The sequence below is a fragment of the Ursus arctos genome, unplaced genomic scaffold, assembly GCF_023065955.2.
Source record: "Ursus arctos isolate Adak ecotype North America unplaced genomic scaffold, UrsArc2.0 scaffold_3, whole genome shotgun sequence".
NCBI lineage: Eukaryota > Metazoa > Chordata > Mammalia > Carnivora > Ursidae > Ursus > Ursus arctos.
The window spans coordinates 65,641,387-65,661,719 of NW_026622985.1; the positions used below are offsets into that span (position 1 = coordinate 65,641,387).

The window sequence follows — 20,333 nt, forward strand, 5'->3', positions numbered from 1 at the left end:
AACAAAAACCTTAGGAACCATTTACTAAATGAATACTCACAGGTGCAGTGAGCAGGTATAGAGTGCAGCAGAGGATGACCCCGCCAGTAGGATGGGGCACCCTGCTCCAGCAGGAAGAGTGAGCATGAGGACAGGCTGCCCAGGAAAGAGGAGGAGCTCTAGGTGGAACAAGGGTGGGACACAGTCCAGGCAACAGAACATGTAAGGTTCAGAGGTAGGAGGAAGTGAGAGGGGACTCTGCTTGCTTGTAGGGACTGCCAGATAATAAAGCCCTTGAGAGAAAGTCAAGGCCAAGGTCATGAAAAGCAACATCAAAGATCTGAAGAGAGACCCTTAAACCTCAAAGAGCTTTAATCAGGGCAATCTCAAATTTGGGTTTCATACAAACTAGGTGGGGTCAAAGTTTATTACCAAAGAATCACAAAATATGTATTAATGTGTATTAAGGCTCTCAACACCTGCTACAGACAACTTTTAAGTCAGAGAAGTATTTCGGCCAAGGCTGACAAAGTCAAATGTTTACAAAAGCTGGGCAAGTAAAAGAAGTAAGTGAACAGGCCCAGTGGGACCTTTAGTGAACTAAGGAGGAGAATGTTCACTCAGCCCCAGGAAACCACTGCCAGACAGAGGTGTGGGTACAGAACAGCCTGGTGAAACACTTAAAAAAAAACCCCACAAATTGAGACTCTTAGGTGAAATATATTGATTTTTAAATAAGAGCAACTACAGCAATGCTGCAAAAACACTGAAGTACTAAACAAAATATTTGCAGAAATTATCTAACTGCACAGATTTCAAGGCCATTTAGAACCAATTCACTAAGACACAGAAGACATGCATCAAATTACCTCTGATTTCAGCTAAGCGTTTCTTCCCCAAAACAGCCTCATTGGAAGGGATTTCTGAGTGATAAAGGCTTTAAAAAGTTGGCTTTGGTGGCTATGAATGGTAGAGAAAAACAAGTTAACTAGTTTTCATTTGAGCAGAAATCTGTTTGCCTTTGTTTGGTTTGGTTTTGCTCATCCCAAAGTCAAGCGGATGGCCCTAGTGCCCTAAGTGATCCTAAAAGTCTTTGAATACATGCAAATCTGCCCAAGGGAAAGCATACAAATATGGACGAGAACAAATATGGAACACTTTTGTTTTCACCTATCAATATCTGCTCTGGTAAACAGAAATGAACACAAACATGCTATTTCATGGATAAAAAACTCCTCTAAAATAGGACATTTAGTTATCTAATACCATACTCAAAGTGCTATTGTAATCCTCAGGTAGACAGGCTGTCAGTATACTTAATACTAGTTTATTAGATAAACAATGAGCCCAATGTATTAATATAGGCACAAAGAAAAAAAATCAAGCTACAGAAAAAGGCTTATCTAGTTTGTATGTTTTGTTTCTGGGAAAAAATCTTTAGCTCTTTATCAATGTCAATTTTTTCATAGGAAACATATATCCAACTCTCAGATGTAACTCAATTAACATGATGTGGCAAATTTTTTAATTACCCATGATCTCATACCCAGATATAACCACTTTACATTTTTAATCTATTATTTCAAATTAATACATCAGCAGTTCTGGACTGATCAAATTGCTAATTCTGTTGCAATTCCACCTCCACTCAATAACACCTACTTTTATAACCACCACCACCACCAATACATTTTTTTTTCTGTCCAGAGATTTTTATTGACAAAAATATATATATAATAATAATTGAATAGAGCTCAAGTCTACTAATGAGAACAGTGGGATTCTTTATGGGGAATAATATTTTTCTAAATTGGGATTCAAAGTTTATTTTATTTTTTTTTAAGATTTTATTTACTTAGTTCCAATAGAATGAGCAAGAAAACAGGAGCAGGAGAGGAGAGGGAGAAGCAGGCTCCCCACTGAGCAGGGAGCCTGACTCGGGTGGGGCTTGATCCCATGACCCTGGGATCATGACCTAAGCTGAAGGCAGACGCTTAACCAACTGAGCCACCCACGCACCCTTATTTTAATTGATTGCAAATACTGACAAGCAAGTTCCTCTATATTCACCCCAAAAAATCAAAACGTATGTCCACACAAAACTCTGCATATGGACGCTTATAATACCTTTATTCATAACTGTCAAAACCTGCAAACAACCAAGACATCCTTCAGTAGGTAAATGGGTCACTAAAATAGATGTGGAACATCCAGACAATGGAATATTACTGAGTGCTAGACAGAAATGAGCTATCAAGCCATGAAAAGAAATGCAGTAAATTTAAGTGCATATTACCAGTACATTTTTTAAGCATTTCTTCCCACAGTGATCAAAATAGGTGCCAGTACTGGGGTGCTTAGGTGGCTCAGTCGGTTAAGCATCCAACTCTTGATTTTCGCTCAGATCAAGATCTCAGGATCCTAGGATAGAGCCCGTGTTGGGCTCTGCACTCAGCGGGGAGTCTGCTTGTCTCCCTCTCCCTCTGCCCCTCCCCTCCTCGCACTCTCATTTGTACGCTCTTTCCAAAATAAATAAATTTTTTAAAAGGTGCCAATACTGAGAAACTGATTTCTCTTCCAAAAAATACTGCAAACATCCTAATTAAAGATTACAAATAAACCACAACTCCAAATTGAATACTATCTTTTCCATGAGGCTAGAATGTGTTCTCAAACATATCACAAGTACAAGATCGACAGACACAATTTTAAACACAGTGTTTGAAAATTTCTGAGTACAAAATTAGTGGAACAAAGGACTGGTGCAAGGGAGGGAAAGAAAGGTGGTAATTACTTTACAAAGAAATTCTCCATTTTAAATGATTCAATATAGGATTCCTTTACAAAGAAACTTTTAATAATAATAAATAATGATATTATAGTATATAATTAACAAAAACATTCACATATAAGTCATTTTACTCTAATAAAAACCTGTGAGTCATGACTTATCAACACAAGTTTACAAGTGAGGAAAATGAGGCTCAGGAAAGGTAAGCAATATGTCCAGCATCTAAAAAATAAAAGAACCAGGGAGAGAGGAGCCAGAATTTGAACTAAAGCCTACTAATCCAAATCTCATGCTCTGGTTGATATGAGCATTTCTAGAACACTCGGAGTGCAGAAAGTGTCCTGTAATAATTATTACCCCAACCAAAAGCTTTAACTAAATATTAGAATTCTATATGCTGTTTCTAACCAGAAAATTACCCCATAGACTAGCTTTCCTGTATTCTATTATTCAAAGCCACAATTACCAAGGACTGTCTCTGGAAACAATAAATACTTTTGATATTTTTTTCTATTTTTCAGAGATAGTCAACAGCTGTAACATTCTAAAGTCTCATCATTTAAAAGAATAAACCTTGAAATCTCAATTATCTCTCCGAGAGGAAAGTAAAGCACAGAGATTTATATGGTACACTACATGTTGTCTCTTTGCAAAAGTGAGATTGTTTTTATTTAAAACAAAAGAATTAGTCACTTGATTTAGATAATATTCTAGCAAGCTTAAAAAAATAATCTGCTCTTTTTTCTTCTTTTAAAGTATTATGCTGGGTTTTTTTTTTTTTTCAATGCAAAAGCATTTATTTCCAAAGTTACAGAGTTACAAAATGGCATATGTCAATGTAACACTTTGTTTTGCCTTTAAACCAAACCAATCTAAGGTCCCACACCTGCAACTTAGGCACATATGAACTGTAATTTTTGGGTCTGAAAAATGCTTGAATCTAATATTCAATATTTTCTAAAAATACCACTTTATAACTGTGCAGAGTTCAGATGTGAAAAAGAAACACAATTACATCCCTAACACTAAATGCTAACAAGTGTGATTCTAAGGATACATTTTCATTTACAGCATCAACATGGCACATGTTTTGTTCTTTTAATTTAGTTTGGAAACCAACTCTAAATGAATAAGATATATCAAGGAATCATCCCACTGAAGGGGGATTAAGACAATAAACTGTACTCTACATTTACAAAGAAGTTTAAAGCATACTTGCAGCTTCTCATTCTCACCACAGATGTTCATTACATGTCCAGTGTTCATAGAGGACCATGCCGCCTAGAGTGAAAAGTTTTTAATATTGAATGTAAGTGTGTGTTTCCATATCACAGGATAACCATAGCCTGAGTATCCCTAAAGTGATTCAAGATGGCTCTTCAAGAATTCAACTCCCTGCCCCAAATTGCCACATTAATTATCATAAACTGTGAATTCATACCCTGTGAGAGAGAAGTTTCCAAAATACCCAAACTTTGAGGAGAGTGCACTAATTCTAAAAGATGGAAAACAATGCCAAAAGGCAGTTTCAGGCACTTAACTAAAGAATATTTGGGTCGATCATCAACTCCAGAGATCTTTCTAAATACAAGATCAGTCTATCTTGTTTTTATTTAATCATCTTAAACCACCTACAATTTATAAAAGCAGACCAGACTTACGCAATTATATTCCAGACAAATACCAAAATAAGATTTCCTTCAAGGTGTTTATTAGATTACGATCTTAATGTAATCCAACCAGAAAGAAACACAAAGCATTCTCAGATTCTCTAAGGGGAAAAAACTAACAAAGACTTAATTTGGTTGGCTGTGTTTCACATAAAAACCCTAATAACCCCACTGAAAACTACCATTTCTCTAACTAAAAACAGAATAATATGAAATAGTCCACATTACATATTAATAGGAGTGGTTATTCAGTTATATTTTGTTTTAACTGAAAATTAATCCAAAGCCTATCATTCTGTAGGACAGAGTGATTCAGGTCACCCGTTACTAAATTAAACATTTTCTGCTCTCACTGCATCTCATTAAATAAGGCACTGCAAGTTTAAATAACTCCAAGCTTCCATCTGCACAGTCACCCATTTTGTTATTGTTTACAGCAACCTAATTTGGCACATAATAATTCAGGCAGCACTGGTTTCATATTACACTGAAATATTAATTTTTAATGTAATTGCATTCCTTCGTCCAACAAAAGCTAGATCAGTGGGGATTTTACCCCAGTGATTCTTCAATTTTACACAAGGCAAATTCTTCTAAGACTTCACACCTCCCTTTGCCCTACTGATTCATTTCTTTAGAAATTAAAAATGCATCATGAACTTATTTAGCTTATTTACTTAAACAACACAGTGAATGATTACTTTGGTATAAAATATATAGCCTATACATCTTCAAAATACCTTTTTCCAAAGGATTTTTGATTCGGTAATTAAGCAAGCATGTTCCCCTCGCACAAAAATGCATTATTGCACTGAACCCCACAACTTTGCCCAATAAAGAAAAATTTAAAAATTCTTGGAATATCAATAAAATAACTAAAGATTGATCTTCCCTTCTATCTTTCCTTCTATCACAAATTTGAAGGAAGCAGACATTTGGAGGAGTAAATTAAAGATCAGCTAACATGTCATCCTCAAATGTGCGGTGATCACAAAGATGTATTATGTACATGCTTGAGAAGAAAAAAAGATGACTGATTGAAAACAAGAAGACCAAGAGTAAATATAAAATATGTTCACAGAACAGCAGGAAGGACTTTAATTAATCACTAAGAACCTTCTGTTTTGTTCATTCATGTTTGTATATCTTCTATATAATAGCTCACATGTATAACAGTCCCCTTTAAAATACTGGCTTTCTGAAGAAGAGTATATTTTTAAAATAGGATGTTAAAACTCCAACTTTCAAATGCTTATATTTATGGTCACTAGCACATAATCGAGGAAACAATTAATTACCTAAATTGTAATCTACGTTCTACAATAATATAAATAAATAAACTCTACAATACTGAGATTAAGCTATACTGCCCATTGGCCCGTTCACTACAGAACAGAATTTAGTATAAGGTAGGTCATTTTTGGACTTAATCTAAGGAGACTACGCTAATTTAAAAAACAAAAAAAGACAATATTTTGGGATAACACCCATAAGGCAGTGTTCTAGTCTAAATCTCTAAAGGATCTTCTCATATCAATTCTCTTCTACACCTTGTAAATCTATTTCCCAAAACATTTTAATTATAACAGATTGCATTACTTTAAAAAAAAGTCTAAGAGTTAGTCATTTTTATATGAAATATATGAGCAAGACACTTTTCTCAAAAAAGACTATGCAATAATTGAAACAGACATTACAAATTACAGGAACATAAACTATATTTAAAAATACCTGAAAATATAGAATTTTTCTATTTACCCTATCAGGTTTCCTATCAGGTTTCCCTACGTGTAGGAGTTTCATAAAGACATACCAGCCTAAATTAATGAATCAGTAGGTAAATGACATTTTATAAACAATTATTTTTATTAATCTTGATTTCAGTGTAAACATCCATGGAGATAACAAACTATGGTGTTGTAAATTATAAATTTGGATATTTAGAATCAAAAATAACAATTCTAGCAAGCCAAGAGTTGTGAATTTCAGTGGAAAATGTGCCCTTCTCTAGCTAACACTTGACTCACAACATAATATAACAAGATCATGGGTCAAAAAATTTCCATTAACTTCTTTAAGTTGACCTATTTAACAACACAACAAGGATTTAACTATGGCTAATTTCTCCAGAGCTTTTAAGTATGGGATAAACATGAACAAGGCTCCTCCTCAAAGTTCCCTGCACACAATTCAATACTTAAATGGAAATGCACTGAACAATATTCTCTGAGCATTCACCAACATCACCAACATCATCAGTTCCTCCCAGACTTGATCCTGGCAAGGATACCTCCTTAGTTGCTATTCTTTGTGTATCCTTCTGTGAGACCTGATCTGTGAGATAAAGGAGACAATTTTCTGTGTCTTGTATAACCAAGTCAGAACTATTTTCGGAAGCTACACCTATCTAAATGCCCTTTATTCTTTGGTGTAGGGCTTCACTCATTCAACTCATTTTGAGGACCTACTGTGAACCAAATTACCAAATGTCTTGGAGATACAAAATGAATAGAACTCAAGAAGCTTGGAGTCTACGGAATAAGACCTACATTCAAGGACAATTACTACATCACATGTAAATCTATAGCAGAGGCAGGCACTGGTTGCTACAGAAGAAGAACCCTTAATCCAGACAAAAGGGAATAAGGTAAAGACATTACAGGAAAGAGCTTTAGGCTAAATCACTATGGAGCTATTCAGATGACTGAAATAGATCATTTCAGGCACAAAAATTCAGAAACAAAATGAAAGGAAAAGGCACAGTATGAGTGAGGGAGAAACTGCACTGGGGTTGGAGAGGTAAAGAGGGCCTTGAGTGTCATTCTAAAAAATATGATGCTTATCCTGAAGGCTATGGGAACCACTGAAGAATTTTAAGCAGGACTGAGATATGACCACAGAGCAGATTTGAGTTTGAGAGAAATCATGTTGGAAACAATATGCCAGCAGTCTGTTAGGAGATGACAACAGTAATCAATGTGAGGAATGATGAGGTCCTCAATCGTGGTGGTCGCACTGGGGACATACAAACAGTCATTTAGTCAAGAAATATAAAGTGATAACGACCATGGTCACATGCTATTCCAGGCACTAGGGATAGAGCTGTGACAAAAATCTCTACTCTCATGTAAGTTATATTCTAATCGCATAAAAAATCTTTAAACAAGATGAATAAGTGAAATAATATCACTGAAGATAGGGAGAAGTAAAAAGGGGAAAAGCCAGGAAAATGAAGAGCATATATTAGGGAGTGGGCTTAAAATCTCACCAAGAAGGTTGGCAAAGATCTGAAGGAAGTTAAGGAGCAGGCTGTGAGAGTATCTGGGTCCAGAGCAATTCAACGATCACCCCGTAAGCAGGACTGTGCTTGCATGAGTGGGAGGAAAGGGGGATGGGAGGAAGGGTCGCAACTACCTAAATACCTGCCATCTGGACTTCTGGATAATTAAACTAATGGGATTTACCCAAGAAGAAGAAATAATCTCTGAAATGCCTTTAGCAAGATGTCTCTAGTTAAGGATGACCTAAGTAAATAGAAGCTAACATTTATGAGGTATGTCTCCCTGTATATTAGATATGCATCATATCTGTATCATATACAAATACAACACTCTCAAGTATAAAATGGAGATGTTTCAGAATTTAAGTATTCCTTCTGTCTGAGGTAATCTCATGAACCTCATTTGGATACCTCATCTATTCCAAGCCAGAGGATCATGTCCCATGTAGGAAGGACCTTAGGAGGTACCCTTGATATTAGGGCCCACTCTCTAGTTTGTACAAGCTTTTTGATTTCCTGTGTCCTTGATATCTCCTAGAAGAGTAATACAGGTTAAGAGCACTGATTCATGTTGGTCTCATTTGACAGTCTGGTCCTATATATTTGCGTAGGGAGGGATAACAAGGAGGCCAGTGAGGCTGCCATACTGTGACTGAATGAAAGTCACGGAAAGATGAGTTCAAAGTGCTAAATAAAGGGTTGGATATCATAGTGCCTTTTTAGTGGTTAATGCCTTTGACTCTTACTCTGTGCGAGATGGGAAACCACTGAAAGATTTGGAGTAGAAAAGTGACATGGTAATTGTAACTCATGTTTTGAGAAAAGGCTATATGGTGTGATGGGCAGAAATAGGGAGACCAGTTAGGAGGTACAAGGTAAAAGGTGGTACCAGCTTGGAAAGGTAAAGGTAATGAGAATTTACTTATATTCTGGATATATTTTGAAGACAGAACCAACCACCTTTGCTGACAGATTATATGTCAGAAAAAGAGAAGAGTCAAGAATAACCCCAAGTTGTTTTGGCCTGAGAACCTAGAAGGATGAAATAGCCATTTACTGAGATGAGAAGAACTATGAAAGGATCAGGTTTCATAGAAATGATCAGGAGTTCGGTTTTTTATATTAGACCTCAAAGCTAATTAGACATCTAAATGTAAATGAGAAGTGGACCACTGCATAAATGAGTCTGCGGTTCAGGAGAGAAGTCCGGGCTAGATATACAAATTTGGGAGAGATCTTCATACAGATGGTGTTTAAAACCATGAGCCTGGATGAAATCACCAAGAGGCTTGTTGTTAGAGAAAAGGTCCAAGAACTGAGCACTGACGGACTCTAGTCACGAGAGACCAGAAAGAGGAAGAACAAGAAAAGAAAACTGAGGAGTGACTCGGGAAACAGGAGGAACACCAGGAGAACACGGCTTCACTGGACACCAAGTGAACAAACTTATTTCAAGAAAAAAGGAATGGTCATCTACGTCATCTTAATTGATAGGCAAGAAAAATGAGGATTAAGACTTTTTCACCGAACTTAGCAAAATGGAGGCCACAGGTGACCTTAATAAGAAAAGGTATTTAAAAGGTAGAACACATGGGTTTTAGATATGTAAAAAATGGTTCCTAAGGTTCTGACTAGGGTGAGTGGGTGAGCCACAGTATATTCACAGATAGACAGAGTACAGTCATGATTCTCCACGCTTAGCTTCAGAGTGTAAGAAAAAGTCCCAAATAAATTTCTAACTAATAAAGTATTAACACTTAAAGTGAAACACTTACATATTAATACAGAAAACTTAAAAAATATGTCTCAAAGCATAACAATTCACTGTTTTTCACCTGTTTCTTCTTAAAATGAGATGATGAATATCACGTGAATAAGGGTACTAGGCTCATCTATGTTACATAGGATTAAAATTATGTAGGATTAAAAGGCCTCATCACTCCAAGAGAAGAGATCCAGATTTGAGTCTACGAGCTTGCCCAACAGAGTCTAATCCTTTGGGTAGGAAAGATGCTTCCAAATACTTTCTGCTAGAAACAGCAGATGGAGATTTTGTTTATTTTGTTTTGTTTTATATGTACCCTCTTGGCAAATTCACTTCTAGAAAACTTACCCAGAAGAAACTAATCCTCTGAGCAAGAATTTTTTTTTTAGATTTCTGCCCAAAAGTAATCCAGCCTATGGATGTGAAATTCAAGGCTAAATACCAGCACTAGCCATGAATTGATTATAAGCCAGAAAGTGAGACAGGCAGACCAAACGTTGACCGAGTAATTAAGACAGGAAAGATTAAATGGCAAGGTCAGCATACAGGGAAAATTCACGTGGCCAACTGGGAGGCTGCCCCTCCATCCTGATGACAGGGACAAGATATTGCTTACAGAAGCAGCCATCATTCCCAGACTCTTTTCACTGCTGAAAAAGCAGCTCCTACGTCATGGTAAATGTGGATTCAGGTGGAGAAAAGGCTAAATCTTCCAGAGGCAAGTCTTTGGTACCACAGCTGTGCAGCGTGGTAGTCAGGGAAGGAACCAATGGGCAAGGGCCCAGCTATCCTGGATTGACCCTGTCAACTTCCAATTCTTTGTTACTGGAGTCTTTTATATTAACAAAGCAAATGGGTTAATTGCTTAAAGTAAGCCTATTTACAGATCATTGAAAACAATTATTAATTTGATGAGCTTCAGAAAGCTGTGGGATAATTTAGTACTAACCTAAAGAGATAGACAACATTTCTAAATGTTGCTTATTTTAGCAGAAAACAGTTTAAGGCAGATTCATTTCCACATGGCTCAGCTGACAGCCAGCTTCCCACATAAATTCACGTGAGTACATTCTCTCTCCAACTGTCCCTGAGCATAGAAGAGGCTATATTACTGAAAGCCTCTTCCTGTTTGAAATATATCTATTAAATACTCTTTCTCCTATATTTTGGCTACATTTTCAGGGGCAGTATATTGAACCCACATTGAAATCCCCACTCTTTGTTGAGATACCTGATTGTCAGTGGAATCTGATAAGTATCATTCAGTTTGATTCGACAAACCCTTATGGAGCAGTTACAGTGGGTCAGAAGCCATGTTAATGAAAGATGAGTAGAAAACCAATTCTTACCCTCAAGTCACTAACTGGATTTTTTTTCAGGGGAGGAGCAGGGGCGGAGCAGGAAAGGATCAGAAAAAAACTTCACAGGAAGGGACATCATTTGAGATGAACTGTGAAGACGGTCAAAGTTTCAACTGGTAGAAGAGCATTCCTAAAAGTGGAAAGAGTGAGGCACGATGGACAGGGAGACCAAAGAGTGGCCTGTCCAGCAGGAGGGGATGCCAGAGTGAAGAGGAGATATGGCCAGACTTGAACATCCTGGTCAAGAGGTTGTGTGGAATGAGGAATCACTGAAGCTTTCAGAGTTTGATTTCTTTGAAAATTAGGCTGGAAGCAGGAAAATGGATGCCTCACAATGGGACAGAGAGAGAGAGACAGAGACAATCTATGGTCAGAAAGAGATACAGTGGGAGCTTTCTGCTTCTATTCAGGGAAATGGTAAGGGAAAGACAGAAGTTGTAGACACTACACCAGTAGACCCTATGAAAATCACCACAGCCCGCTCACACACACAACCCCATGTCTCTTTTCCACCTCATCTTTTTCATAGCACGTACCGCCATTGGACACATTTCAAACATACTGAAACATACTTTATTTTTTTAAGATTTTATTTATTTATTTGACAGAGAGAGAGAGACAGCCAGCAAGAGAGGGAACACAAGCAGGGGGAGTCAGAGAGGAAGAAGCAAGCTCCCAGCGCAGGAGCCTGATGTGGGGCTCGATCCCTGAATGCTGGATCACGCCCTGAGCCGAAGGTAGACTGTTAACGACTGTGCCACCCAGGCACCCCTTGAAACATACTTTAAACCACATCTTACTTGTCTAGTCTGTCTGTCTTCCTGGACTATAATGCAAGAGTCATGAGGGCAGGAACTTGGAGCTGTTTTGTTCACTGCTGTACCTCTACCAATCCAAGAACTTACTAAATATTTGTTAAATGAATGAAGGCAAAATTAACTGAAATATAATGATGTCATTAACAGAAACCATGGGGTCCGGGTTTTCTTTTCAGTCTTGAGGTTATAGATTATCAGGGTCAGGAGACCTGGGTTCTATCTCCAGCTCTGATACCAATGACGTCTGTCACTTTAGCAAGTCATTTTTCTTCTCTAAACTGCATTTCCTTCATCTGTAAAATCAGGGATTAATTAAATTTATATATGCCCACTGTAGGATTAGACAAATCCTGGTTTAATTAGCCAAGGATGTGGAATCTTACTGCCAGATCTGTGAAATGACCAAATGCTTGTCATGCCACTGCCCTTTTATCCGTGTGATTAAAATCACTTACCCAGAAAGAACATATGCTTCCACAGACATGCCTCCATTTAAAGGAATGTTTACAAACAGCAGCTCCTCTAGTTGTTGAATCGAACTCAGCAAGAGCAAGGTCACAGCCCCCATCCAGATGGAGAAAGCAGAGTCAGGGCCTGGGTGTCCTTGGTCAATTTCTCTGCCTAGTTTTCCAAACTTCCAGAAAGCTTGCTTCTCCAAAGACTATTATTAACTGATTTAAAACCCTGTTATCTATGTGGTTTTGATTATGAGGTTGGTCTGAAGATCCCAGTCACAAATTCATTTCCTCCCAACCTCCAAGATTCATTTTAGTGCTAATATACTATATTTCTATAAACTTTTATAGGACCTCACCTAGTTGTGAGGCTGATAACCTTTCTTCCTTCTAAATACAAATTCACCATCAGAGTATGTATGGTCCTACCAGATAGCTATTTCTTTAATCACTGAAAAGAAGCATAGTGATTTTGAATTAGAGGAATTTTAAGTAGTTTGAATGGGTTATAAATATAACTTAAAGTCCTTTGGAAACAGAAAGTTATTGAGATATATTCAAAGCCATGATTTCAACACAGCCTAATTTGTTATTATTTAACATTCACATCCCACTTGGGTAGCATTATGGCTCATGAGCTGTAGGGTGATGGGGGAAGCATGCCATCTGCTTCATTGCTAGGAGCCGTGGTCTCCTGAGGTCACTTACTGTGATTATTAACATAGCCTCAAAGGAAACAGTGACTCCGTGCCCAAAGAGACCAGAAGCTCAGATGTTCTTATTCCAATTCTCTTACTGATTAACTGGGCAACTTCTTAGCAGGAGACCCTTAACCTTGAGCTATCTCTTTAACCCAATCTTCAACAGATTTGATAAGAGCAGTATTTTTTTTCCTCTCATGCTTTTAGATTAGATTACATTTTTTTCTATATACTATACTCCAGGGATAATATCACTTATCACACACAAAAGTGTTGGCTGGGTTAATTAAAATATGATTCCGAGATAGACCACAAATTGAAATGCTAAACAATGATTGTTCCCTCGTGTCTGTGAGTTCATGAGCCATTGTATAAAAATAGTCTCCGTTCATTCTTCATATCATTACAGAGTATCTTCTTCACAGAAGAATAAGGAAAAGTTGGCCCATTCATGCCTGTACAATATCATATTTCAGTATGATAATTCAAGGGCTTTTTAATTGGTACTAATTATTAATAATAACCCCAATTTTTCAAAAAGAGCAGAGGAAGCAGTCATGTATACATTTGTTTTAGAATTAGAAGGTCTTTGCCGCCAATTTCTCATTCATCAACACCCCCAACGATGAAACTTTAAAATTCTGCCATTAGAGATGTTACTCCCCCCAATTTCTTAAAAAGTTTATGTCCCTGTAAGATGTAGGATATTAGGATGCAATCAATCACAAACACTGGGTGAAGCCCCACAGGCAGGAGGAACTCGGAAGTATTCGGTGTTGGGGGGGGCGGGTAGCAGAGCTAGAAAAAGACAAACTTCACCTATTTCCAGTTTGGCCCAGGGCCTTCCAGTAATAGGCTTCAGCTCTGTGGTGGGAGCAATGGGAAAACACAATGGCAAAAAAGGTAAACTTGCTGGCTTCAAAAATTCAACCTCAACAACAACAACAACCACCAAACAACAACAACAACAACCAAAAAAAAAAAAAAAAAAAAAAAAAAGAAACAGAAAATGAAAACTGTACCCCTAGGGTAGAGGTATGAGTAAAACTTCACAATTCTATACAAACTACAATCTTTACTGGTCCTTGGTAACTTGGAGGCATCTGCAAATCTTGCCCATTCTTTATTGCTTCTAAATTAAGTAGAGCCAGGCCCCATGACCATATAAGACACAAAAGCCAAGCCCACCCAGGAGAGAGGCCCCCAGGCTCAGAACACTGGCATCAGGACTGGGTCTGCCTGCAAAGTGGCCAGCATCTGAGATCACACACCCAGGCAGGACTGGTTACGTGACAGGGCAGAGTTTGCGCAGATGAGGGATGCTTCTGTGAAAATTTATATCAAAAGCAGCATCTGCCCATTTAAGAAACACCTTTATTTGATTCATTTCCTTGTCACAACAAACATCAATCTTTTTTACGTTTTTGTATTATTATATTGTCTCATCATGCTCAAAAAATATGTAAGCACTAAGAAATGCAATCTGTATCAGAAAAAGAATCATTCATGAGGAAGAATGAGCAAATGACAAGATTTTTAAGCCAAATCAGGCCCATATTATCTTGGAAAACATACAAGTGCACAAATAATTGTGAAAATGAGTAGCAAACACAAAAACTGTGTGTTTGATATATACTATGGCCTATCTCTTCAGAGAGAGTGTCATTTACTTCATTTCTTAGTTTAAGAATAAAAAGGTATAATTGTATTTTAAGCATTATACAATGAATATTTTCCTCTCTATGTATATGATGTTACAAATGAATTTTAATTTCTGATAGCATGTATTATAGTTAAAAAACAAGTTATTAATGTTTACATCATGAGAGAAAAGGTAACAAATTATAGAATTATATTATCACAATACAGATTCACGTATTTAATTCCAACTAAGCACCACAAGCACCAACGAACTCATCCACAAGAAGACTAAGAACAGACAACAACACCACGTGAAAATGCTTTCCTAAGCATTTCCTAATATAAGTCCCCTTGGAAATGTACCTGGAGCGACACCATTCTTGGCCACTCGCACCTTCTCTCAGGGGAAACACATCCATCTTTTCTATCACCAATCCCAACACCTTGGTGCTGGATCCCATTCATTCTACTTGCCTCAGGGACTACCATCCATCAGTGTTGCCTTCCCTCTTCTGCATCTTTAATCGCTCTCTCTCTCTCTCCTGCGCTTTACCTAAGCAAATAAATAAGCTCAAGACTCCTGCAGTTAAAAACCACTCCTCCCACATATCACCATGTCCTATCACCCTATGTCTCTTTTTCCTTTCTTGCTCAGCTCACTGAAGAAACAACTATATACCCCAACTCCAATGTATATTTAGTCTTCAGCTCTCAACAATCCCACATCTGCCTACCCTCAATAACCCTGTCAAAACTGCTCTCTTCATACTGAACAGTGACATCCCCTTTCATTAATTCCAATAGAGAATTTTTAGTCCTTATTCAATCTGTGTCTAACATGTGACACTGTTGGCCACTAGTTTCTATTTGAAACCTCTCCATTCACTTCTGAGGCATGCATACAGCTAGAAACCATGTTCTTATCCTTTATCTGTCTCATCATTGCTTCTCTGGGACTTTTCCTCGATTTTTCCCCCAATTCTGTAACCTTCATAAGCATCAAACTGTGTTTGATAAATAAAGATACGAGCAAAAAGAAAATCAGACTTCTCACTCGAAGCCAAAACCTGGGAGCCATCCATGTCTATCTCAGGCTTGTCCCTTCTGCTACACCAACAAAAAACTGTGCAGTGATCTTTCTAAAATGAAACTCTGAGTATATGACTCCCCTATTTAAGATCCTTATATAGCAACTGAAAGTCTTCAAGATAAAGGTCAGACTTGTTAGCTTTGCACAGGAAGGTGTTTGCAATCAGGTTTCTACCTATTTCTCTAGCATCACTGCTACATCTCCTTCTTAAGCACCTGATATTCTGGTCATACTATTTGGACAACTTGAACTTCCCAGAATGTGCCATGGTCTTTGACACCTCTGTCCATCTGCTATTCCACATACTATGCTGTGGCTAAGTATTCTTGCCATTCAAGATTCAATTTAGGCATCGCTCATTGGTATTTGCATATTATTAACCTTTGCAATTCCTACCCATTGCACCATTCAGGTGTGTGTGCATGTGTTTGTATGTGTGTGTGTGTCTCTGTGTTTGTGCATGTGTGTATACCTTCCCCACTGATCTGAAAACCACCAATTTGCTTTTGTAGTGCCTACAATGTAGCTGCCCATTAAGTGGAGCAAGAGGAAGCTCTACCTTACCTTTTATTTTTTTTAAAAAAACCTACTATATTCAGAGAAAATGTGTCAAGTGAATGTACTATAGCATAGATTCTATTACTTGAAAGTTATCATTACCTGCCTCCCATTATGATAAATAAACTTCAGTGTTACCTTAGAGAAACCTCTTCTGATCTGCTTTTCATTTGTTCAAAATGTTCAGTATTATTCTTGAGCACAGTGACAGAATGTAATCTCAGGACCAAAAATCTAAATGCATTCCATTTATCATGCGTATTGTATTTAGCAACTTGAATTCTTTTTATGCAGATATAATCCATCAATTATCTCATATTTATCAGAGCTCATTATAAAGGAAAAATTTTTTTCCTCTTTTAAAAAATATGAAGCACAAGAGAAAAAACCTGGTGCTATTATGTGAGCAAATTAGCTGTCAAAAGCAACTTTTAAAAGGTTTACCAAATAACATCCTACCCTTTGGAAAGTACTTTCAGAGGTAAAGAGTTTAATCAAAGTAACTTCTACATGATACCTATGTTTCAATAATTTACAGACTGCAAGTTTGACCTGATAAGACCTCCATCTAATGAAAATACAAGTATTTATCTGCTTATTTTGTTACAGCGATTTTTTCTCAGTCCTCTGGAAAGATATAATTGTATTTCACTGATGTTATGCATACAAAAGAGGCATCTCTAAAAAGAGCACTTACCCCTCCCCCATGAAAATACCCTACACAAAATTTCTATGCAAAACCTACCTCAAAAAAGAAAGAAAGAAAGAAAGAAAGAAAGAAAGAAAGAAAGAAAGAAAGAAAAGAGAAAAGAAAAGAAAAGTAAAAGGCCCACCATGCAGCAAGTTGCTCAAAGTTTACAAGTCACTCAACGATTCTCTCTCTCTCTGGCCACATTTAATCAGTTGGCCAAAACTGTCTATTCTCTTCCTGCACATCTTCCCCATCTACCCATTGACTTCTTCCTCATTTCTACCCTGATGTAGCCAGCCAGCACCATCTCATGCTTGGATCATAACAATAGCCTCTTAACCAGATAGTCCTTTTCTACTTTTGCCCCACTTCAGTCTATTTTCCATAGCACAGACAAAGCAATCATTCTAAAACAAACATGATGAGGTTAAAACTCTCCAATGACTTCTATATCTTTTAGAACAAGGTCTAAAAACCTTAATGTGGTTTTCCATAAAAAAGCCTCTACTATAGCTCTTCAAGCTTATATAAACTCTTCCCCTTGACCATGCTGGCCTTCTGCCACAACTCTCCATCCTACCCAGGACTTCTGCTTACACTGAGGACTCTAATACATTCTCCACCTTACTTTTTCTAGCAAACTCCTCATTCTTTGGATCTCCACTTAAATGTCATGTCTACTACAAACCTGCCCTGATTCCCCAGAATAAATTAAATTGAAACTATATTCTCCCAAGTCACTGTGCAGTGCCCCTTTAGTGTGATTAATCAAATTTGAAATTATTTGTTCATTCTACATTTACTTCACTAGTTAGGCTCCATAAGGAACGATTATGTCTTGTTCACCACTATAATCCCAAACCTTGTACAGGGCTTAATGTGTAGTAAGAGTCCCAAAGTAATCACTGACTGGCTGATGCAAATGCAATTGCAAAAATGTTGATATGCTAATAGAAATGGGAAGTGAACAAAAATAGAAAAAGCCTAGCCAAGCTCACTGTAATGTCCAGCCTGATCTTGCTTCTGCAGCAGAGCCCCAACCTTCTCAACAGTGCTCACTTAGCCCTCCTCTTTATGCCCACACACCCCAGAATCCAAGACCAATCCAGGCCACTGGCAGAAAGACGAAAAAGATCTGCAAGTCAGTTTCTTATTTGCTCAGCAATCCTTTTGCACTTTCTAAATATTCTAGCCCAGCTTTGCAGTAGTGAAGCTTCTATACAGTTAGCCTATGACCATTTCTCTTATTCTCCAGCTCTCCTCCAAGATTTCAGCCTGTGTTTCAGCCTAATTCCCCAATAAGTGCTTTCCTGCCTCAAAATCCAGGCTACCTCTGAATCCCAAATGAATAAAGATGAAATTCAGACTGTCCCTTTAAGACCATTCCCAGCCATAGCCACCTATCTGAATCTTGAAAGGCAGCCTTCTCTCCACTAAGCAGCTACCTGCCCCAAAGGGACATTTATGCAGAATCAATATAGGCCTTCCACAAGAGTTACACTGCTAGCTCTTATTCCCACAGACTCATCTCTTAGTTCGAAGCTACCAATAGAATCTTTGCTATAAAACTCATATCTTGATATTTCCCCAAGATTTGTATCCCTGGCCTTTCTTCTTATGGCTTGTGGGATATTCTTAATCTCTGCTCTTCCATCCATTCATTCAAACACTGGGAATCTACTGTGTGCCAAATACAATGTTAGACCTTAAGGAAACAATCATAAATAAGAAATTACCTTTTCCTTATAAACACATCTTAAGATTATAATACATCTAAGAATATAATACACCATAATATACTAAGAATATAATACAAGGGGCGCCTGGGTAGTGCAGTCGTTAAAGCGTCTGCCTTCGGCTCAGGGTGTGATCCCAGCGTACCGGGATCGAGTCCCGCATCGGGCTCCTCCGCTATGAGCCTGCTTCTTCCTCACTCCCCCTGCTGTGTTCCCTCTCTCGCTGGCTGTCTCTCTGTCACATAAATAAATAAAATCTTAAAAAAAAAAAAAGAATATAATACAAGTATGCATTGATATGCTCTAAGAGTCCAGAGAGCAGCTAACTGATCTGGAGGCCTTCCTGAAGGAAGTAATACTGGAGCCTTGATGGAGGATCAGAAATTAACTATGTTTTAAAGAAAAACATTATAACCAGAAGGAACACCTTGAGCGAAATCCAGATTCAAACATATCAGAAGCCTCACAGTGAAATAAGATTAGCTCTGCACTGCTGGTATATAAGGTATGAAACCCCAAGTAGTGGGAATTTGGGCTCCAAGAGAAGGACAGGGGTCAGATCACAGACAGCCTTTTTTAATTCGGCACACTAAGGAGATTACACTTTATTCTCACGGCAAATGGCACCTATGGAGAAGACCAGCATCGTCAGATCTGAACTTGAGTAGATACGCCTAGAGGATAGTGCGGAGGAGACTCAAGGGCACAAGACTGGGGACAGGCACAAAGGTCACGGCAGCCATCTCAGAGGGAAAATGAGGACTTCAACCAGCACAGAGGCAGTAGGAATGGAGGAGAAGAAATCCATGTGAGAAGTTAGAACTCCTAGCCTAATAGGGAAGATCTGCAAAACTAAATGTAATAAAGAGTGATATACTCTAAGTTAAAGGAAATGCTAGGGGACCAAAAAACAGTGATCTTACCATGGGAGTGGGGTGATGATGAATGGGGCCTATAAGCTTCTGTTCTGAGGTTACACAGAGATTCACCTATACTGTTGGGGGACCTCAGAGGTAGAGGGCATTCATTCCACCCAATTAGGGAGGACTTCCTGAGGGAGTGGGATTTGAATGGATCTTAAGCTTTAGACATACAGATGTTGGGATAAGAAACATTAAAAGCTGAGGGCAAATCATTTGCCAAACTTTTAAGATGCATTGAATATTCTATGAAGTAATAATTATGCTTGCTTGGAGCACAGGTAGCATAAAGGGACAGAGTGAAAACAGTGGAACCAAAAATTGGTTTGACCTAATGCTAGGAGGGTGCATACACCTGAGTCATCAGCTTGACATACAACAAGCTCTGCTTTGCTTTTGAGTAATATGTATATATTTCTTGAAATTTTGGAAAATTAATAACTTACCTAGAGTTTCCTCAGCCAACACATCATTCTGGAAGTCTTTCATGGAAAGAAAATGTGCTTCTCTAACTTTTTCTTTACTTACTCTAATAATACCACCTAAAATTATTACTCGTACCTGACTTACCTACACCTGTTTTTTTCCCCAGAAAACAAAAAAATTAGCCTAAGTTAAAAATACAATATAGCAGGTAGCTCTAACATGTCAAGTTAGTGAGAATAGCCTACCAATTCCTGCAAGAAAAATTTACAAGTCTCTGATCTAGTATGGTAGCCTTTTAAAAAGCAAAAAGTCGTCATTACATAATATAATACATTAAAACTTCCATTAAAAGGAAGGTGAAAATGAGTCTAAGTAAGATGCATCATACAAAGAATTTTTTACAGTAACTGAAAAGAACCTTAATTATTTTACTTACTTTACTCAAACCTCT

The 20,333-nt window shown here is 37.7% G+C and overlaps 1 protein-coding gene across 9 annotated transcripts in view; it reads right to left on the reverse strand.

The window, feature by feature from the left end:
• Positions 1-20,333, reverse strand: part of IMMP2L (inner mitochondrial membrane peptidase subunit 2) — an 821,223-nt gene that overhangs the window by 550,831 nt on the left and 250,059 nt on the right. For 2 of the 9 annotated variants that reach the window (XM_044387643.3, XM_048212808.2), the window contains exon 5: positions 1,670-4,051. The exons of the other annotated variants lie outside the window; for them this stretch is intronic. In XM_044387643.3, coding sequence (XP_044243578.1) covers positions 4,033-4,051 — 19 coding nt within the window. In that variant the 3' untranslated portion in view covers positions 1,670-4,032. Of the gene's footprint in view, positions 1-1,669; positions 4,052-20,333 lie in introns of those variants that run through there. 9 annotated transcript variants of the gene reach the window in all.